Source organism: Sceloporus occidentalis, unplaced genomic scaffold (genome assembly GCF_023333645.1).
Source record: "Sceloporus occidentalis isolate IW3139 unplaced genomic scaffold, rSceOcc1.0.p SCAF_192, whole genome shotgun sequence".
NCBI lineage: Eukaryota > Metazoa > Chordata > Lepidosauria > Squamata > Phrynosomatidae > Sceloporus > Sceloporus occidentalis.
In genome coordinates this window covers 57,776-81,908 of record NW_028317172.1, presented here as the reverse complement: position 1 = coordinate 81,908, position 24,133 = coordinate 57,776, and the positions used below count along the sequence as shown (strand labels likewise).

At 38.7% G+C, this 24,133-nt stretch overlaps 1 protein-coding gene across 1 annotated transcript in view; it reads right to left on the bottom strand.

Annotated features, from left to right (window-relative positions):
• Positions 1-24,133, bottom strand: part of LOC149278365 (tetraspanin-7-like) — a 44,506-nt gene that overhangs the window by 12,891 nt on the left and 7,482 nt on the right. Inside the window, exon 2 of the mRNA XM_089502066.1 lies at positions 817-1,005. Within this exon, the coding sequence (XP_089358192.1) occupies positions 817-1,005 (189 nt within the window). The remainder of the gene's footprint in view (positions 1-816; positions 1,006-24,133) is intronic.

The following is a 24,133-nucleotide window of genomic DNA, read 5'->3' as shown; positions in this document are numbered from 1 at the left end:
GGAAATCATGGCCCTCCAATTCCCTCTAGCTAATGCCAATTAGGTATTTTCACCCCATGGAAGAGAAAATCGCTTTGCCGAGCAAAACAAAACAGATACCCTTAGTCGTCACTACCTTAAAAGCCTCTTTTATGATCAGTCGTACACACACTAACTGATCCATCAGTGTAGACATTGTTGGTACGTAGGTTGCACAATTAAGATAATGCACTATGATAAAACGGCCTTGGGGTTGGCTCTGTATCAGTAATTGCTATTGTTTTCTGAATTACCACTGTGCTGTGCTTTTCGAAAAATCTGAATTTTATCCACAGTATGAATGGTTGCAGAGACCCCAAAACAGGCATAATATCAGCTGTATATAAAGAGGAATTCTAATGGAAAACGGGTTTAACTAAGTATTATAAAGCGCCAACTAAGCAATTACTGGAGCAGAAGCTGGCTAGGGTTGGGCCTTCATAATGTATAGTGAAGTCAAGGAATTGAAACCACAGCTATCCTGTAAACCCTCAAGTTAACTCTCTATTTGGTGAACAGACCCCCCCCCTTCAAAAGCTTGTGGACAGCCCTACAGACTACCCACAGTGTCTTAAAAGTAACTGGTTATTTGCCTTCCTTATTGCAGGTGGATTATTAGTTTGTATGAAATCAATCTTGAGTAATTTAGTCCAACTCTGCTCTACAGGCATTCTACTAATGTATATAATAGAAATAAGATACTCTGTTTTGATGAGGAATCCTTTGTGTTATACGGGTTTCATACAAGTGAATTAATTCACGCATTCCATTGACTTAAGACAAGCAAAACCAACTTACCAGTTTTAGCATCCATGGGCTACCACGACAGGTGGCAAAGCAGCCAAAGAGTCCAAAGACAATAATGGTGGTGCCAGTTCCAATGAGGACATATGGAGCATTGGTAGAGTTTTCAGCAATGAGGGAGATGTAGGTGCCTAAAGTAAGTTTTCCCCACACACCAACAGCTAGAAGAATAACTCCAGTAATCTGAAAAACATTAGAGTGCGATGACACAGGTTAATAACACAAACAAAGGTATCGTGGTTCCAGAAACAGAATACACAATAGTTTAAATGATTAGATTCCCCATTTTGCCAGTGAAGAATGCAAGCTTTCAAAGACCTCCCAGGTCTCTTCCTCAATGATAGTATAATATGCCCGAGGAAGAGATCTGTTAAAGTTTTTTAAAATTTAAAGGACAAACAATGATTCATTTCTTTTACGGTCCAATCGCGTTCCTAGGCAGAGATATGCAATTCCAGATTGACATCATAGTCCGTTTACACAACAGTATTTAAAGTTTAAGCAGCCCTATCCAAAGGCCGATTAAACCGATCCCTTAATAATCTCTCCTCCCGCTTGTCTTCTTCTAATACAGATACATAACATTTAGTCAATGCCTGCACTCCAAAAATCATCATAAACCCAAAATAGAGCAGAAACGTCTAGATTAACCTGTTAACACCGAATGACACGTATACTTGTCACATGAAGCCGGTGCTTAACACCAAATGAAGGCGATGTATTTGTCAAGATTAACCCCTGGCTCCCTCGGTTGGAGCCTTTGTGTAATACCCTAGGCTATCTGGAGTTTAGAAATATACCACTTTGCGGGGCAGTTATGACAATGTGGGTGCCATTAAACGTAACATCCTATCATAGTGAACAAAGAAATACAAAATAATGCCAAATGTGCCTTAAAAGAGGAAAATCTTTTTTGAGATATTTTTCTTAAATTTGAATTAGTGGTGTACAATTTATAGGTATTTTAACCAATTTTAAGGTATAGTTTCCCATATTTTGTGAATACTACATGAATGGTGTGCGCACATATATTATTAATTGCTTGACAGGAAAATTAATTCAAATTACATTTGTTTCAAAGATTGATTGGCATACATTTTGATGATCATTTGTTATATTGGACGAGAATCTGTTTATTTTATCGGCTTTTGCATTAGGACATTTTAAACAAGCATTTCCATAAGATATTCATTTTTTTAACAAAAAGTGTGAGCGCCAGATTAATGTCTAAGTGGTCCTAAAATTGTTATGAAACTATTTGCTAAAACAGCTATCCATGTTGAAATGTTTAATACATAACGCAGCAATATAGTCTGTGAGGGATGCAATTAAATAATGCATAACCCATAAGAAAGCATAAAAGTGCTTCAATATTACAGTGTCCAATACCAAACGCTTCCAATTATCTTCCAATTGGACTTCCTCTTTAGGTAGCAGTCATACTCATATATAGGTGCAAAGTAACTGTATATTAGAAATCTGTGGAATATACAACTCAATCTAAAAATGACAGTGTCACTCACTACCCCTAAACAACAACAAGTACAAAACAGCACAGATGCTACAAAATGTATATCTGTGTCTGTGCTAAAACCATTAATTGTGTGTGTTTGGATTGTGCCCCAGTATTTATATGGATGACCATCAATGTTTCTAATGTTTTATAGTAGGATTATTGCACTACACTTCAGAAAACTATCTACACTTGGGTCACCTAGTAGTCAAAATAATAAACCATGCAGCAGGTATCTGGAACAACATGACACACACACACACACAAAACTATTTACTCAAACACTGGTTCATTCCCAGGCTCCTTCTAGAACAGTGATTGTCCACTCAATATGTATTAGTCACTTCAACACGCATAAAGAACTGGCTTTTAGCACGGGGAGACAACTGAATAACAATCTGGATCATGTCACCGCCAAATTGTCAGTTCGCCACCATGATAATTCCCAGCACTAGTAAACAAGTTCCTTTGTTTTTGCTTTAAGTGTTATTGTTCTACAAAAGAGACTTACAGTGTAATAGTCTAAAGAATAGCAGTACAGCTATGAGTTTAACACCAAGCGTGGTTTGTATGATCCGCAACACCGGTTTGAGGTCCTTGAGGACTAAAGTTGGACAACTTGAGTGTAAAGGCCAGCAGCTATTAAAACTATTAATTTAAACTAAATAACTCAATCATACCAAGACGCTAGTGCACAAATGGTAAAAGTGCAATCACTATGGCAACAAACAGAATGATCTTATTGACCGCACCAATTGCAGAAAGCTAACTAGAATTGCTCATTACACAATCCATTATCATAAAAAGGTGCTACTCACAAAAGATTATTAACTGCAATATCTAATATGCTTTGCAATACACCTTAGTGGATCTGTCACTTTGTTCTTTCACCTTCTATGGCAACAACCTATCTGTACCTTCTTTTGTTTCACATGGCAATTAAGTGTTCTCTGCTAACGTTTACATGCCTACAAGGTGCTACATCTGTTAACGGTCTGGATATTCAACAATACTAGGAATGATGTTTGTAATGCCGCCGTTATATCTTCCAGACGCGAGACCACCAGAGGGCCAACCAGAGCATTTCATGCAAATGTATCCCTTTCTCATTATCCCTCTATAAAGACTGCATTAGCATCCTGCTGTCAGACTTAATGGGAAGCTGCAAAAATAGGAATTCCACGACTATTGCTTTAAAAGACTGCCCATGAGCATCTAGCACTAGAGGTGGGGTACTAAATGGAAAGTAGGACCTGTTAGCCAGATGGACACTCTCATAAGATCACAATATAAAAGTCTTTACTACAAATATTTAGGTTAAGACAAATGTAGACGGATATAGCCTTCTTAGTCCAGTAACGTAATTTTTTAGTATTGCAATATCAAATACCTTTTTATCGGACTAACATTAAAGTACAAGCTTTCTATAAACCTCCCTTTGTCAGGTCAAAAGCAATACCGGTTAAAACTCAAAAATATTAATTTTTTTTAAATATTATACCTAGGATAGGGTATACTGATCAATTATAGTAGAGTTGTCACATTTTTTAAGTACATCTAATTTACACATGTTGGTAGGAACCAAATGGTGCTAGCTAGCATTTTACATGTACATATTTGTAGCATATGATAAACAAGCGTCTAAAAAGGAACAAAAAAAAGAAGATGAGACTCAAGGAACATCGGAAACATTCAACTGCAAGGTGCTGAATTTAAAAAGATTCAGCAGATACATTCTTCAGTGTCTATGGAATGTGTCTGCTAATTTCTCCACATTCAGCTCCAGGACCACTAAAGCCGTGTCCTGATAAATATGGCTCGTAGCTTCGCTGACCTCAGGAATGCTTTTATAATCTTACAAGAAGATTTTCAGGCTACTTTAGGATTGCTCTAGAAACAGAAGTATCAATGAGGTCTACAAATAGACACATCTTTCATCCCAACAAACATTATTATAGTTTTAATGATTAAATGTAATATTAGACTCTTGCATAAAAAAAAAAAAACAAGGAAAAAAATAGGACAAGGGGAATTTTTTTGTGGTTGTGGTTTTGTAGATGCCTCCAAGGATCACAAGAAGAAAAATATCCTGAGGATTATATAACACACAGATAAAATAAATGACACTGGCTTCTGGAGTAGGAAATTCTAATGACCAACCCCTAACTTTTACTTTTATCAGTCTACTTATATGAAGAGCACAGAATGTGTAGACCGGGGGGGGGGGGGGGCAAAAAGGTAAAATAAAACACTGAGGAAGATGAAAAGGTTATACAATAAACCAGGGCTTGACAAATTTGCTGTGAATCTCGGCGCCAGGTAAAAAAGTTAGGAGCCAGGATTTTTTTAAACTAACAGTTGGTCAGGAGTGATCTGATCATCATCAGCCCACTTACTAAACTCACAGCGTTTCACCTGGAAGCACCCTGGACTTTCAGGTCAGTGCTGTTTTTTTTTTATTATTAATTATTATTATTTTTAACTCTTTCGATGCTGATGTTCCATTGGAGCACAGCATTGACTGATATTTAGTCCCCACAAGCCTGTGGGGGAAAATGTTAACCCCTGCAATGCCACGAATGTGTCATACACAAGTGTGGCATTGAAGGGGTTAACGCTGCACTGTCGCTCTCATGGAGCGATCAGGCAGCATGGGGGTGTTGGGGCTGGTGTCCACACTCATGTGGAGACCAAAGAACCTTCTCCCCTGTCCCTGAAGCTGCCTCTGGCAGCTGGGACTCAATTGCTGGTCTATAGACCAGCCATTGCAGGGAGGGGAGTCTTTGATGACTGCTGTAGGCTTCCATGCCTACAGGAATCAAAGGGCTTGTGGGGGCTCGTTTTTGCTGTTGCTGGTCTGCCTGGACCACCAGCAGCAGAGCCCCGTACAAAACGGGAATTAACCCCTAAATGCCGCGATCGCGGCATTGAAGGGGTTAACGCTGCACTGTCGCTCTCATGGAGCGATCAGGCAGCAGGGGGGTGTTGGGTCAGGTCCCCACACTTGTGTGGGGAACCAATCAACACACAACCCCCTTCCCTGAAACTGCCTGTGGCAGCTGAAAACGCGATTGCTGGTTTTGCAGCAACCGCGTTTTCAGCCTACAGAATCACTCCGTGGGAGGGGTCTCAGGCTCGGGGGCGGGCTCTGAGTGGCTGTGCTGTCTGCCCAGACTCCTGGGCAGACAGCAGCAGCAGCGCCCCCGTGTGGTTACTCAGCCTCTTACATCCACATTTTTTTATGGATGTAAGAGGCTGACAAAACCTAGGCGCCAGGACAAAATTCTCTGTCGCCATGGCGACCTGGGATTTGTCGAGCCCTGCAATAAACAACTTTAAAAAATAAAAACTAATAAATCTCTGATAAGAAATGGCCAACGAGAAACTCTCAGACATTTAATAAAAAAGCACAACTCAATTATTAGGGGGACAGACAGGGCGATCTGTCACAAAGACCGGGATCGCCGAACAGTGTGTTGTCTGCCTGGCGCTCGAGTTCGGCACATCGCGGATCGGGTTGACAGATTACTGGGAGGGGCTGGAGAAGACCCAGCAGTCATGGTGCACATTGGCACCAATGACAAAGTGAGAGGGAGGCGGAGTGTCCTTAAAAATGATTTCAGGGACTTAGGTAGCAAGCTTAAGGCAAGGACCTCCAAGGTAGTATTTTCTGAAATATTACCTGTACCACGTGCCACACCAGAGAGGCAGCGGGAGATTAGGGAGCTAAACAAGTGGCTCAGAAGCTGGTGTAGGAAGGAGGGGTTTGGGTTCATGGAGAACTGGGCCGACTTCTCTGTCGGATACAGGCTCTACGGTAGGGACGGGCTGCACCTCAATGGGGAGGGTGCAGCTGTGCTTGGGGAGAAGATGGTCAGAAGGGTGGAGGAGTGTTTAAACTAGGGAAAGGGGGGGAGGGAAACTACAATATAGAAGGGGAAGATAGTGTAGATAGAGAGCTGGGGCTTATAAATGTACCTGGGGGTGGAGCAGAGGGAGGGGTTAGAATAGTTAATAGGGATAGGCTTCATAGGGAAAAAAACCATACACCTCTAAATTGTATGCTTACTAATGCCAGAAGTCTGACCAATAAAACTGACGAACTGGAGTTAATAATGTCTGAAGAAAATTATGACATAGTGGGTATAACAGAGACATGGTTGGATGATAGCTATGACTGGGCGGTTAACATACAGGGTTATAGTCTATTCAGGAAGGATCGGAAAAAACGAAAAGGGGGAGGAGTTTGCCTTTATGTAAAGTCCAGCCTAAAGGCCACACTGCGGGAGAATATATGTGAGGGAAATGATAATGTGGAGTCATTATGGGTAGAAATATATGGAAAGAAAAATAATAAAATACTGATCGGGGTTTGCTATAAGCCACCAAATATAATGGAAGCAGCAGAAGATCAATTATTAAAGCAAATAAACAAGGCAGCTAATCACAATGAGGTGGTTATTATGGGGGACTTTAACTATCCCGACATAAACTGGGAAACCGAGACCTGTGAATCTCATAAAGGAAACCGGTTTCTGACTATAAGTAAGGATAATTATCTGTCCCAAATGGTACAGGACCCGACCAGAGGGGGCGCCCTACTGGACTTAATATTAACCAACAGACCTGACAGAGTAACTAATGTGCAGGTCAGGGGACATCTAGGAAATAGTGATCACAATATGATGCATTATAACTTGTCCTTCAATAAGGGAACTCTTAGAGGAGCCACAAGAACTATGCACTTTAGGAGGGCAAAGTTTGATCAACTAAGAGAAGCCCTTAACACTGTAAATTGGGAAAATGTCCTCAAAAACAAGAGTACAGACGCTCAATGGGAGATTTTTAAGAATATCTTAAATTCTCACTGTGAAAGGTACATACCGTATGGGAATAAAAGAGTCAGGAACAAGAGAAAACCAATGTGGATAAATAAAAATGTAAAGGGGGCAATAAATGGCAAAAAAAAAGGCATTTAAGCTACTAAAACAGGAAGGCAGTGAGGAAGCACTAAAAAGCTATCGGGAAAAAAATAAAATATGTAAAAATCAGATAAAAGCAGCAAAATTGGAGACAGAAAGACTCATTGCCAAAGAGAGTAAAACAAACCCCAAAATGTTCTTTAACTATATAAATAGTAAAAAGGTTAACAATGAAAGCGTTGGCCCCTTAAAAAGTAATGAGGGAGAAGTTATAGACGGGGATCAGGAAAAAGCTAATCTATTAAATATATTCTTCTCTGCTGTATTCACAGAGGAAAATGAAATGCCAGGTAATATACAGCAGGATGAGATAAATGCCCCAGTACATGTCGCCTGTCTAACCCAGGAAGAAGTGCAGTGCCGCCTAAAAAAAAAATCAAAATAGACAAATCACCAGGTCCAGATGGCATTCACCCCCGCGTTCTAAGGGAGTTAAGTAATGTAATAGACAGACCCCTATTTCTAATATTCAAGGACTCTATAGTGACAGGGTCTGTTCCCCAGGACTGGCGCATAGCAAATGTTGTGCCAGTATTCAAAAAGGGGACAAAAAGTGACCCGGGGAATTATAGGCCTGTTAGTTTAACTTCTGTTGTGTGTAAACTGTTTGAGGGTTTCCTAAGAGATGCTATTTTGGAGTATCTCAATGAAAATAAGTGTATGACTCCATATCAGCATGGGTTTACAAGGGATCGGTCCTGTCATACTAACCTGATCAGCTTTTATGAGGAGGTGAGCTCAAGACTGGATCGGGGTGAATCGCTGGATGTCGTATATCTTGATTTTTCCAAAGCATTTGATATGGTGCCACATAAAAGGCTAGTACATAAAATGAGAATGCTTGGGCTGGGGGAGAATGTGTGTATGTGGGTAAGTAACTGGCTCAGTGATAGGAAACAGAGGGTGGTTATTAATGGTACATACTCTGAGTGGGTGACTGTTGCTAGTGGGGTACCACAGGGGTCAGTTTTGGGTCCTATTCTTTTTAATATATTTATTAATGACCTTGTAGAGGGATTGCATAGTAAAGTATCAATCTTTGCAGACGATACTAAGCTCTGTAACGTGGTTAACACAATAGAGGACAGCGCACGATTACAAATGGATCTGCATAGGTTGGAGGCTTGGGCTGGGATGTGGCAGATGAGGTTCAACACAGATAAATGTAAGGTTATGCACATGGGGAAGAAAAATCCAGGCTGGGAATATGTATTAAATGGGAAAACACTGGGGACGACTGACATGGAAAAGGACTTAGGAGTTTTAGTTAACAGTAAATTTACCTGTAGCGACCAGTGTCAGGCAGCTGCTGCTAAGGCAAATAAAATCATGGGGTGCATCAAAAGGGGCATAGATGCCCACGACAAGGAAATAATTCTACCCCTATACAAGTCACTAGTCAGACCACACATGGAATACTGTGTACAGTACTGGGCACCAGTGTACAAGAAAGATATAGTGGAGCTGGAGAGGGTTCAAAGACGGGCAACCAGAGTAATAAGGGGAATGGGAGGACTACAGTACCCAGAAAGATTATCAGAATTGGGGTTATTTAGTTTGGAAAAAAGACTGTTTAGGGGGGACTTAATAACTATGTATAAATATATAAGGGGACAGTACAGAGATCACTCCCAGGACCTATTTATACCCAGGACTGTATCTATAACAAGGGGACATCCTCTACGGCTGGAGGAAAGAAGGTTTCTACACCAGCACAGACGGGGGTTCTTTACAGTAAGAGCGGTGAGATTATGGAACTCTCTGCCAGAGGAAGTGGTGATGGTAAACTCAATAAAAGAGTTCAAAAGGAGCCTGGACGTGTTTCTTGAAAGCAATAATATTACAAGTTATGGATATTAGATTAATAGGGACAGAACGTTGATCCAGGGATTTATTCTGATTGCCATATTTGGAGTCGGGAAGGAATTTTCCCCCTGGTATGGGGCAATTGGCATCTGCTTCATAAGGGTTTTTTGCCTTCCTCTGGATCAACACAGTAGGGACACAATATGTATATAGGTTGAACTTGATGGACTTTGGTCTTTTTTCAACCTTATGAACTATGTTACTATGATCCAGGAAATCGGCTGTTTCTGGGTCTACTACAATCTACCACCGTGATACATTGAAATGCATAACAGGTAAATCATAAAGTGATGAAAGAATTTTATTGAAATTGCAATATTTTAAAAAAATGTCGGTTAATGTGCAACTAGTTATAACACATTGGTTGGAGTTCCCCTTTAAAGGCTGAAGAAACCTTGGCAGCTTCTCAAATTCTTTAACAAGCACCGAAGGTCAGAAACTCCATATGTGTTTTGTGGACAGATGTCTGTTTATCATGCATGCCTGGCGGCTTATCAAAAAGCACTCTTGAACATTCAGTTCGTATAGCACCCCAGGCTAATTGTGCCCTCCACCTCAAGCTTATGACTGATGATATAGGTGTAGACCTCTTGGGCCTTGCAGAAGCTTCCACTGCACCACTAGTAGGTGCCAGATTTACTTTCCCACATTAGTGACATTTTATGAGGTGATAACACCCACAGAACAGGTGTCCCAAAACATTGAGGGGTATGGACCACGGCTGTAGAACACTGGGATACCCTCATACCCAGCAAACATTGAACACCAAGAAAAGAAGGACATCAGAAGAGGAAAGAGAAGAGGGCACAAGTTCAATAACAAAATAGGTAAGCTAAAGAATAAAAGAAAATGCAATATATTTTGACTGGTTTCAGGCATAATATACTCTAAACATGGATTAAGGCTTATCAATGACTGAGCATTAAAATGCTTGATGAATTTGCTTTCCTCTATATAAAAGACACCCCAAACATACGCTGACTCCTGACGCAAGCACATGGCCACCCTCGCCATATAAGCAAAAGGTTACTGTACATGGCGGTAGAGGACACCACCACAAGGTTTTTCCTTATGTTAGCAATGATGCAAACGTGGGAGAGGGGTGCTGAGGCCAGTATGGCTAGGGATCTAGAAACCTTGGGACCTATTCTGAATATCTTCTCCAGTAGCTGAATGCTTAATTCTAAAATTGAATGATGCAAATATGAATCGGCGTCATTAAAATTGGATGGGCCAGTTTAAAAAAAACGGTTTAACGGGTGAGAAGCATAAATTGTCTAAAAAAGAGGAATCATTATGAACATTCCTTAGACAGCACGCATTTTTAACCGCTATACCAGAACTGCTCTATATAAACCTACTTTAATAGATCTGATCAGGGCACAAGTGGCATGGGTCAGAGCTGATTTATTAGATAAATCACAAATGCAAGATGATGATTCCAGGAAATAATTTGACTGCAAGGGATAAAAAAAATAAAGAGGATGTGTACTATTACAAGTTAAATGTACAGCAAAAGATAGCCATATTATTCTTTTTGTAATAAACAATAATTTCCCAAAATGATTTTCTACTTATATGTAAATTTATCCAGGAGAAGAAGACAAAAACACCAGTCATCCATGTTTTCATATAGATATCTACCAAGAGGTATTCTTAATAGAAATCAAGCAGAACTATCACAGGGATTAAAGGAAACATTCCATAGAGAAGATTGGATAAACCCTTCCACACATATCAGTGAACACGTACTTGCTACATAAAGCACAGTTATTGAGAACCAGAAAATATGAACTGGGATGAAAAGAAGAGTTTTACATCCCAGGATCTGGGCTATAAAACAAACACATTTGGCAATGATCCCAGTTACTTCCTTGCGACCTTGAGATAGACACAACTGTTAATATGGATTTATATTGATATATGTATATATATGTACAGAGACTGTATGTTAAATAAGAAGCAATGATTGTTTTGGATACATTTAAAAGAAAAATACAAGTGTGAATGCCTAATGTTGCTGTGTACAGCTTATTAGTCACCATTACGCCATCATACTGACTACAATGCATATGATCCCTTTAAATGTACATGGTGGTCCTCTTGGAAATGCATGGGGGGTTCTGGAAAATCACCATAGCAACAAACTATGGTATCAAGACTCCTTTCCAACCTTTTATCAGAATTACCTTTTATACATCCCAAGTCAGAAGAGTCACCCAACAATCATCAAATAGATGGAGGTTTAAGAAGTCTCCAGAGTTAGGTACAAATAAAAATAAAATCCAGGTAATTCATATTTTTTCAAAAAGAAAAATCAAATCACAAAACTAGCACTTAGGTAATATGGCACATGGGAGTACAGTTCTATTCACCATGACAAGGTTTCTTTGTTCACATTGCCTTTCTAACTACACGGTTAACTGATGAAGTTATTTTCTATAACAGAGAAGAATGACCTCTTACAACTATGGCTACTTCAGTACTTCAGGATTTTCAGTTATACCGCAGGCCTGCATCATTAACAAGTTAGCACATTAAATGGTATAAAAGTATTTCTCAACAGGTTCTCTTGCCTGACTTTGTGAACTCCTCTGGTTCCATTAAAAAAAAAAAAAAAAACACAAAACTTAATGGCTACATAACATGCTTGTGGGAGTTCCGTTGACGTCTTTACTCTAGCTACTCCGATAGGGACAATGCTTGATAGACGTGTTCCAACTGTATGCTTGCTGTTTTGATTACAGACTAAACAGTCAACAATTAGCATAAGTAGTGCTCCTGCTGATCTAGTAGGCATCCTGCAGAATATTTTTACATCTTGCAAGCTGACAATAGGCAAGAGGCATTATTATCTACTTTAGGGCTTTTAGGGATTTACAGCTTTGAGAAACAGAAACTGCAGTTAGTTTTAGAACCAGGACTGGTGAACTCAAACATGAAATTGAAATAAGAAAAAATGAAGTGCCAAATACCAAATTGTGGGGAAAAAAGTTTGAGAACAGAACCTAGAAGTACCAGGTGTTCTTGGAATGAAACCTTCAATATCACATGCACAACATACTGTGGTAGAGAAGGCAAAGTTTGATTTGGACAGAAACAGGATTGTTCTCATCAAAACTAAGTGTGAATACAGTTCTAGGGTCATTCATTTCCCATTGTGTATTTATGTTAAATGTGACATTTGTGGTAGAGGGCTTAAGAAGTGCAAAAAAGGACACAAAATACGACAAATATACAAGAACATACCCCTTTGTACGGTTATATAGAATAATAATAACAACAACATATGCATGTTGGACTCCCCACTTCTAAAGTCCCATGATCACCATGTGTTTAACCCTCTTAATGTTTGATAAGTGAGCAGTGCATAAAGGTCTCTGAGTTCTTAGCCACATTTAGTATATCCTTCGGATTGGTGCCTCGGTTGGTTCACCTCTGCTTAGCCTAGAGTTGGCAAAGCCAAGAAACCCAGGTGGGAACCCAGTACCTTCAGACTACTAGGACCTCTAGGAAAACAGTATCAGTGAAACATACCTGGTTCTTCAATACACTAGCAGGACATACATCCAACACCATACAATGTACCTAAGCATCTGCATTATAAACACAAAACTGCAGCTATTGGAAACATAATTAAACATTGTACATCTTCCCTAGAATCCTTTACTTTGGAAAAAGATTTGGCTTTACAATTGACAGCAAAGTGACACTAGTTATTTTCAAACATAATCCACACAAATGAACATTCAAAAGCGTATATCAGTGACACAGAAATTATGTTTTAAGCAATTTCTCAGAGGGTACAAAAAATGATTTTATCTAGAGAGACCTTGAAAAGTTTAAAGTCAGCCATGTCTAAAGTTACACTGTAACATCCATCTCTGGGAGACTTAAAAATAGACTCCAGCTAAAAAAAAAGCAAGCCGAGAAGACTTCATCTTTTTAACTGTATAACAAGGAAACAGGAAACATCAGTCAATAATTAAATACCATTGCTGTTTTCCAGAAGCAATAAAACATACTGGTGTGTTGCCATCCAGAAGTTCTTTTAAATTATGTAGGCGCCTATTTGGAAGTGGAATACCGTAGACTTTCGACCACAATCATATTTTTTTCCCTTTAAAATAGGTGGGAAAGTTATAGTGAGGTTTGGGATTTAAATACTAACATTTCTATCAAACCAGCCATGGCAAAGAGCTATAAAACCAAAGAGAAATCCCTCAAAATATATGAAACGGGCAGTCGTTTGTGGTAAATATTTATGTAGGATTCTTGTTTCCAGGTAAGCTTTGAGTTGGAAAAAATACAGTTTTGGTTTTGCAGCGCAAGGGAAACGGTCACGCACATGCGAATAAAGTCTATTTTTGCCAAGGCTATGGTAATTGCTTCTTTTTATAGGTTACAGTCACACCTCATATCACGCCTAGAACTTGAACAAAAAGAGAGCTTCAATCAAGTAGCACCCAAGTATCTTGGGAGGATTCTGAAAAAGGAGATGTGGAAAACTTTGGAATCAAAGTTAAAAGGCAAATATGTGTATGCATGTTGAGACATTGTTTCAGTGAAGTAGTAGACCGGCCTAAAATCAGGAATGGGCAGTGTGCAGCAGTCCAATTGTCACAAGTCAACGCATCCTGTTATTCTTTGGCAACGTGTCAGTGGTTGGACTTGCGTGAAGACGACCATAACTATGTTTTGTCTTTTGGGATACATAAATCAAGAAAAGGAGACTACCGTCTCCAGGAACACAAATCATGACACTATGTCACTTCTGTTTTTTCGTTTGATTTTTGGGGAGATACTAGCGGGATTATTTCTTAGATTGCGTTTGTGGTTCTTTCTTTCTAGTTTTTGTGCAATAGCTTTAAGCAAGATGCTTCCTGTGCACAAAACCCCCCCAGAACTGATGCCAAACTAAAGTTTGGAGAGTTGGTAATTCAGGGACCAGAAGCAAACTTTTCATTTTCTGTGTAACAAGAGATCCATAAAGTTGTAGCGTTTACTTGGAAAACACTTATTAAAGCTAGTCTGCCATACCGTCCAAAAGCCAACTCTGTCTGCTTTAGAAGGAAAAATGCAATTTCCAGATCTGAGGTCCTTTGGGCAGTACGATGTGTACGCGAGCGTCCAAAAGTACACTATTATTAGACAATATCACAAAAAAAAAATATCTTTCATAGTCACAAAATGGTATATTCATTCTACTATCCCTGACACTCGTTTAAAGAAAAATCCATATTAAAGTACTTTAATATGCATTCTTTTTAAACGAGAAAGAAGTGCTTACCTGACGCAGAAGAAGCTGCCCGGCAGTAACAGCACTCCTCCTCCTCCACGATCGGATATCTCTTGCCACCGATTGGGCGCATGAAGGAAAGTGAACCTATTGAAATCAGCGGCAGCACTTTCCATACATGAGCACAGAGGGCTGGAGAGTCAATAAAAAGGACTCCGATTAAAAGTAATCTGAACAGTCCACTCCACGAGGCACATGCGTGTGAAGGGATGCTGCAGAACCCAAAATAAGGGGCTACACAGCTATCATGTGCATACGATGGCTGGAGTGTCATTTTAAGGCTAACTAGTCATATCTACATGACTCATTCCAGAGCATTCAACTTTAATAATATCTATTAATAACACTAAAGGAAGATTAATCAAAAGTAAATATTATTCTATACTATAGCATGCTTTCAGCAACTGCTAGATGCCTCTACTCTCTACTAGCAAATGAAAAGTAACTCAGCAGGCAAGTGAAAGAGTCTTAGAATTAAATTTAACATCGACTTGTTGACAACTGCAATCAAACACTTGGACAGGATACTTTTGACTTGCCACGTGAGCCTCATACTTCACACTGAAGTTATTACTTGCACTAAACTGTTAATCTGACCTCTATTCAAATTCTCTGCAGCCTCTGCATTAGCACAACCCACACAAATTCATCAAAGTCATGGTAAAAATAACTGCTGACAATTCCAAAAATGGAAGAACTATACCGTTCTATAAGCCAACCTGACCGTTATATTTGGACCATTTTGCTTTGTTGTTTTAATAAGTTGATTAATTGACCTATTGACCTTGCATTTGATATTGGCATAACAGGCAGTTCCCCTTTCTAGCAATATATATTATTCCATATTGGTCCAAGAAGAAAGAGGTGACCTAGTTAAACAAACAAAAAAAAAACAAGAAAACTGAGAAATATATCCAGAAACAGACAAAGATGGAGTACAGGGTCAACCAGTTGAACCTTATTCCAGCTTGGGCTCCCTAATGCATTACAAAAATACCAATTCTGGAGACTGGACTGTTCCTTTAAGCTGCTTGTTTGCTAGAAAAAAGTCCAAATGTTCCTAAAGGGGATTATATACTTGGCTTCATAGTTTCCTTTGGGGCATTTTTTTGGCAAGGTGGCCTTCCTGCTATGACCTTGCTAAGTCCAACTAAGTTTCTGTGCTGGGGCAGGACACAGTAAACTCACTGCTCCACAGAATGGAATCATAGGCAGCACAATCATGATGCTAAATTTAGCTGTATGAAATTTCATTCTTCAAGATAGATCATGAATATTTTAATATAATATTTTTTAAACAAATCCAAGAATTATATTGCCTTGACAAATAAGATATCAATTTGTCCAAAGCTTCTGCAGTTGTTGTCCGCCATTATTACAATTCTGATTGTTATTGGTAAACTTTAGTTTGGTTTAGAGAAGAAACCAAAGGTGTAATTTAACAGTCTCTGGTGTACATTGATAAGAATCTCCAAGCACTTGAGAACAATTCAAAACAAAATTATATGTGAGCAATCATCAATTCCACCTACCCATCAAATCCAACACACGAAGAAAAATAAATAAATAAAAAGATAAAAGCCAACTTTTCTATTGCAAATAAAATTTCAGGAGAAGATTGCTGTTTTTTTTATAAAGATGAAAAGCCCATGCACTAATTTCAGAGTGATCAGTGATATATACATCCCATATCTTTGGCTGGCAGATCATGGAATATGTGGTTTACCAAGAGCAGGGCAACCACATTTTTGTGTGTAGTGACAGACATTAATTCTTTCAGTTCTACAAGTTGGATGCTGGTCAGGTATTGGAGAATTTCTTAGAATTATCACCCACACATGTGGATCATCCATTGTAAAGATAAACCATTAACTATCATCAGTTCTATCATCAATTTTAGTCATACATGTTTAGCAGGTTTTTTCTTCTTTTCATGTATTTTTATTTTTAGCAATGTATTCTTCTGTTGAGATATATGTGAGAGATTTTCATATGCGCGCGTATTCTTTGCAAAGATAGACACTGGTTACTATAGTAATGAACTAGGAATTCTGCCAAGTTTGACTTTTTCACATAACATCGGAAGCCTAATGCATAAAGTGTAACGCAATTGCCTTAATACAGGCCTAGGCAAAGCACCAAGTGACATATAGAATATGGGGGGGGGGTATACTTGCACAGAAAAATGTATATAATGGAAATTTGGGCTAAGATTTGGAGGTACCTTATTACACATACATCCTCATGAGACCAACGGATGGCCTAACCCACATTTGGTAAGCAATACAACAAATATTGTTCTTCCTGCAAAGTAATTTCCATAGGGGTCCGACTTAGGCTTCTGAAATTGGTGACCAAAGGATCCTTGGTGCACAGGTGGGCCCTTGGAATCCAGGACTATTGTTAGCTATTTATTTCAACATATAGAATATAGAATCTTCTTAAACAGGTTTACATACATACAAAGCCAATTGATGACGGATGGCAATAACAGGAACAGGACAATGGAACTTGGATGTTGTAGGCTCTAGTTTTCTTGAAATGATAGAGGAGACCTGGAGATTTAATGCATCATCTCAGTGATAAGGTGCTTCACCTGGAGTCTCCAGCCAAAATTCAGAGAGTTCCCAGGTATGCCTATATGCAATAAGTTCTCCCGATACACAGTCGTTTACACCCAAAGAGGCATACTGAGGGTTTAGCAGTAGGGTTTACTGGCTTAAATAGGAGCGGGCTAGAAAGTTGTGGTTTAAACATCCTGCATCCATGATATATTAGATCAGAATCCCAATTTAAGCTACAGAGTTTTTTTTGTAAATCTCAAGCTCTTTTAAGGGATTCCTATTTTTGCTCATTTTATGCTGATATTTTAATTAAAAAAGTGTATTATGAATTTCTTTCCTAAATAGAACCTAATATTTTTATTATTACTTTCCCTACTGTGGAATCTTGGTTGAAATATACTCTTTCTGGTGAATACAATCTGTTCTGAAAACAAATGAACCTCCGTGAAAATCTGCTTTTATCAGCAAAAACCATCGCAACTGCACACTAATGTTTTGTAAAGAAAGAAAATAGTTCAATCAAGTAGATTGTATTAACCTTTAGAGAAAGATTTTTTTGGAAAAGAGCCGGCATTTACATTGACAAAAACACCCCAGCTATATATCAACGTAGCCCCGTCATCGAATCGTAACCTGTTAAAAGATTGCATTCATAAAAGAACAGCACAAAGCCGGATTGTGTGACAACGGTGGAAATCAGAGAGGGGCTCAGAATAATGGAATTCATTAGAAGGCAGAATACAAAAAAGATTTTAACACCCGCAGAAACCGCTTAGTATTCCAAGACAGTACTAAGGAAAAGTATTTGGTTTCAATATTTGTTTCTGACATTGGATAAATTCACTTTTCCCAAATCCAACACTTTCTATAGTTCTATACCCAATTAATCCACGCAAAAGACGTTGACAAATTAAAATAAGCAATATTTTTTTTTCCAACTCATTTATTAAATTGCTGGTCTTATTTTACAAAGGTTTAGGGTGAGGTTTAAGGGGAGGATTTTAAAACTAGGAGATAATTGATATCATAACTCATCGTTTACCACGGATCCTAAAGTTACCACTTAAATAGAAAGAAAAAAAAAAAAAAGTATGGGGTATATATCAGGTATATAATAAAAGTTGGAGACAGTCCATGCCCCTAAACTTGTACTTTTTTATTTTTATATGCCTCATCATTGAATTTATAATTATTCATTAAGCAAATTTATACCATGACTTACAAAAGCAGAGAAGCCAACATTCCATTTGTAATATAATACAAAAATGATTATAATTGAGAAAATGATGGATTTACTATACAGCGGCAAATAACGCGTAAGAATATTAAAACGCTGTTCACATAACACTGGTGTATGAGATGTTCAGTATATTTTATTTCTCTTTTTGGCAAAGCCTGATAAACGGGCCCCGCTCTACCCATCCGCTGTAATGATGTATCTGCATCCTGCTAGTCCGCTGAGAAAAGATCAATAACGCTAACCCATCCTGTATCATTAGTCACACTTACATGTCGGCTTCTGGAGATAGTTTTTTAATTAACCATCAATTTTCCTTAAACGGAAATTATACACCGATTTTTAACAGGCTAGCTAACATTTATTTTAAAAACCATAACATGTATATAACAAGGAAATCAAACTCCACTCATCTGCCAACGTGTAACCCGGATTTATATTCCAAACTAGGATAGGTTTCCATTCTCTGAATGCCTAATTCCATGAGACTGCGCACGTAGATTGAGGTCAATGTCTCACTGCACCCAACAGTGTCAACTTATTTAGATAAATCAACATTTCTGCTGGGTAGGTATAAAAAAAGGCATACAAATTACATTTAAAAAAGTACACCATCAATGCCCTCTGTAATTCCTGCCACTTATGGCTTCTAGGACCTCTGGAAATTGTGTGAGGGGTCGCTGGAGCCACCTAGAGGCATAGTCCTGAGCAGGAGGGGCATTTGGCCTGCGAGGGACTGGAGCTGTGGGGGCAGATAATCATGCTAACATGAAGATGATTCCGATTGTCACATAGCACATGTGTCATAGGCATTAAAGTGCAAATAAAAGCATCAAACTTTGTCTGCACAAAACATGGCCTTTGGACTGTAACATGTATTTTCTATTTTTGTGTACCCTACACACCTTCCTTTTTATCCCTCAAGTGAAATGGTATTTCTGTCTATATCCACAAAATGGAAGAAAGGTTTTCATTGTACAAGCAGGACTTCATTAGCGTTGCCATAAAGAATCAGCTCAGTGTGGGCACGGAAAGTCATCCAAATATCACATGGCTGACAATAGAAGCCTCCATGTCTGCAGAAAAAGGAAGTTTGAATGAGATAAACCAGGTCTTTTTGCCAATACTAATCTACATCCACAGTGATATGGAAAAATACCATATTGTCCTGATTAAAGGCTGCATTTTCTCCCCTAAGGCCTATAATCAAGGTTTAGATATTTTCAGTCTCCCTACATTATCTGCAGACTGCATCCAGAAGGTGCAGGAAAGCGTCTTTTCTCTGCAAATCTGTCTGGAATATTCTGGTTTCTTTGGGTACTTCCGCAAAAGAGCGGAGTCACAGGGACAGCCTCTCCCCCATTCCTCCAAACGGAGGAGCAAGTGTGCCCGGAAGCTCCCCTCTTTTGCGGAAGCGTGGCGACCGAACACACGTGGACAAGGTAGAGAGACATTAAGAGAGAGTAAGTGTGAAACAGTATGAGTGAGTAAGTAAATGTTTGGGGTACAGTCTATATTGGGGTCAATACAGTGGTTAAGAGACTTTTCCCAACTGTATACGTATAAGGTAGGTTTTTATAATTAGATTATTTTAATTTGCAAACATGACAACGTGGGTTAGTGTGAAATGGATTTAGGAAGTGACAAATCACCTTTCAGTATGTCAACATATTTTCTGCTGTTTATTAACACACATACTTTTTGGGTTAAGGTTGTAGAGCATTGGCATGTACTCATACAATGTACGCCTACAAAAGAGGGACATCAGTGGGACTAACCCAGTAGATGACCTAACAAACATCACACCTGGAAACTTTGTAAATGAGCTGAGCCAGAACCTTTAAATATTAACTCTTTAACTGCTTGATCGTGAAGATTGTATGTAGTGGCTTGCCAAATGTGGTCATGGAAACCTTGACTTGTCATTCTTTAAAGAGTGACGTAATTGAGTGACCTGCATTCAAGCTGGGAAATCAACCATAATGTACTGGTAAGAAAAAGCACTAATTGGCAGATATGATCACAGCGTAGGATAGGAAGCAGTCAGTTCCTGACTGTGTGGCCCTGATAATGTGTCCTTTCCGCCTGAGACTAGGGCAAAACCCAGAGACTTGGGGTCAAACTCTGAGCGTTCCCAGGTGTCACAATCACACGACTGGTTTCAGTGAACCCAAAGTGTACTTCAAAGACGCATAATACAATCCTATGTTCTAGTGTGTCTTGTATAGAATGAACTAAAAAAAAATTATTTTAAATATCTTCTCATTTCAGCTTGACTAATTAAAGCACTGAAGCTTTTGTAAAGACATCCTTAAAAACTGCACTTCTATAGGAGTGAGTTAGAGATCACTGCTCAGATAGATATTAAACTTAACTCAAATAATATATAGCACATACATAAACATGAGATCAAGTAGTTTCTCATATGTGATTGAAATCTGCTATAAAGTAGGGTGAAGAAAAAGAAAAAAGAAAAAAAAAAAAAGCGGTATCATAAATCACTTTAATAAGCAACGTACTGTTTGCCACTGAAGACTCGGTGGCCAAAAGCAACAGCCAGCCAGAAAAGTGAGGCTTTCACCAATGAGTATAGAGGACATTAATAAAAGATCAGCTGGAAGGCATATTAATATACTTCAAGCAACGAGAAAATCAATCGGGATTTTTTTTTTTAATTTTTTTTTTTTATACCATGCAATCCCTGGAGGACACAGCAACTGTAGATCAAAAAAAAGAAAACATTAAATTCACATTTAAATTCTATTTGAAGTAAGAATATAAATTGCAAAAAGATTTCTTTGGTGAATGAAATTTCCAGACAAATGTCACATAAAATGCATATGACTGAAACGGTGTGTAGACATGAGAAATTCTCTTTGGAGTCCATAGTGCCACTTGACCCAATACAGGCAAAGACAAGTCTCCTAAAACCCGCTTAATGTGGACCTCTTATCCACAAATGTCCAACCTCAGAAGTCCTCAATGCTTATGTGGCTCCACATCTTCTTCTGTGATGGCTTACATTTTGTGCAGTTTTCCATATTTTCCAATACATATGGCAACATTCATAAAGATGTACACTCTCTTTCTTTAGCGGGTGCGGGGTAAGCAACAGGACACAATTTATGAGTTACAAACCTATCTGTAACAATAAAGGGATACAAGGCTCACGGACCCTGGTCCACCACAGTACATCTAATATGAAAGTTGGGCCATACAAAAGACCATTAACAGCTGCTGCATCTGGGCCACAAGTATCCAAAGGGGCAGCAATGACTTTGTAAATAAATTTTAATAATTACTCATTGGTGATACTCTCACTTTTCAGTAAATAAAATACAATCAAGTCACGGACCAAATCTTGTAAACATTTTTGTCAATACTGGTTCTATTACCTATAGCATGTAATGTGATTATATTCATTCAATCTAGTAGTTCATGCTGCGTAAACAAAATCATTAGCCGCGGCGACTAAATTGTGTGCTTTTATCATTTTCTAAAACAAAGGTGATTTATACCTTTTATTTTTATAAGATATGTGCTTGGTTTAAGAGCCACTAACAGTATTGGATCAATATGCAGAAAATCAATGCAATCCCATTGTGTTCCCGCAGATTCTATTTGATAAATTATGAAGGAGGAGGACAGTTCTCAGCTTTACAAACACAATTCTATCACTCAGACAGCTGGGAAGCTCTGACTGCTGACCTAAATACACATAGCCGAGCGTACAAAGGGGCATTACAAAAAACAACCAAGATACGCCACTTAAAGGAGAAGACGCATTCAGAGTATAGACCTTTTGTTCAATTCTGAAGCTGGCAAACAGAATATAATATGCAACTGAAACAGGACTCTTTTATAGACAAGGATTAAATGGTGAAGAAACCGTAAAATATGGTACAATACGAGTGTGGGGCACTCTGTTTAGGATCCCTGCCCAGAATTCCTTAGCCCCACCACTGGTTAGAGTCGTTCTGTAGCATTCTTATGGTCTGGTATGAAGCACTTACAATCGGTTCTAGAGGAGGTTGGGATTTTGCCTGTTCAACATTACATACAGACGTTATACAAACCAAAGTTTAAACATCACACTAGAATATTCGTCTAGACTGCTATCTAGAATTGCTAAAGGCAATAAAGCCACAAATAAATTGCGGTAAGATGGTGTTAGAACACAAGTCTCCTAAAAGCACAGTTTGTTTCACCTCTTTGTCCAACAGAGCAATAAAGCAGAAGACAAATTTCATAAAGCATATGATTTCTTTTCGGTTTACTAGAATACAGCATCCAAAGGTCATTCATTGCTTAGATAATATTCGTAGAATCATAAAAAGCACAAAAAGAACAGTCCGGGCTGCGTCATAAACAATTTTAATGTCTACACCTAAAATGGTTATAAAATTTCATATATGCTACTATGGGTTATAGCCAAAAAGTAAGTCGGAAGAAAGCATAGAAAATGCTGGTTTGTATCATATTTCTTGTGCATCCACCCAGAAAAATGCAGCGTAGCATTGTAAAGCTTGACTGATTGTCGACAGGACAGCAATTCAGAAAGGTTGTTTAAGGATCTGCTCGGGGATCACGAGATACCGTCACGCTGTACACATTCTACCTCTGCTTGGGTTTCTTTCATTCTTAGGAATATTACAGTATTCTAAGCTGTTATTTTCTGTAAGGAACTTTATTCAAAGTTACATTTTGCCCCAAATTAAACTCGGGCTTAATGATCTTGAAAAAAGTGTCTACTTTTTTTTTGTGGGGTTTTTTTTTTTTTTTTTAAACACCTGTTTAATGATAGGTCTGGTTTGATATCTGTATTTCAGGTGGCATCTGGTAAAAAGTACCAAGGAAAACGTCTTCTCAGGCAGAGATACCAAGCTTGGTAGAAGGGGGGCCTTGTTAAGATGTTTATTTATCTTACATGAGCCATTTTCTTGAAAACAAAAGCATTAAAGGGTAACTTTTGGGCGTTATGGGTCCTCGATATCATGTTTCATAGCCTTGTGCCGATGTCTAAATCTCTGGATTGTCCATTCTACAAAATAATTGTCAACCTTGTTTACAGTTCTCATTTTTCTAAGTCTCTTTTCTCTCTACATTTAACTACAGACACCATAAAAGATGTCTTATAGATAGTGATCTCGACAAAAAAAAAGTAATATTCAATAAGTTGCACTTGACCTAAATACACCAGAATCAAGGATGAGCGAGCAGCAGCTTAAAACAGTGGTTCACAGCCGAACAGCTGCTCCAGAGCATTTCTGATGATAATCAGTACTGTCTTTTAGAACAAACGGAAGAAAGAAAAAGTGAAATGGAATCTGGGTATTTGATAATAGGTAAAGAAACTGTCAAAATAAAGTACAACTGTGCTATATATAGAGAGCAGGGTTATGAGAGGTCACGAGTGGTAATTTGGATCTGTGAAATACATAAGATATTTAGATAAAGTCCATGTCATGTGAAACACTTCATCCTTTATCAAGGGATAAAACACTCTTATTAGTAAGACCTCTGAGTGCTGTTAAACTTGCTTATTTTTTTATCCTATCTGGCTTGGTTTAGTTTCAGTTCTGAGTTATTCGTTAATTGTTATGATCAATAAGTGATAGGTCCATAAAGTGAAGGTTGGATGCGTTTGGTGTGAAAGAACTTGACTGTCCCCGCACAGAGCTTTGACCTCAACCCCATTGAACACCTTTGGGATGAACTGGAACAGAGATTGCGAGCTGGTCCTTCTCGTCCAACCTCACTGCTTGACCTCACAAATGCTCTACTGGATGAATGGGCAAAAAGTCCAGCGGCAGCCCCTATTTGATGATGGTACCAACACGACCTGATTTT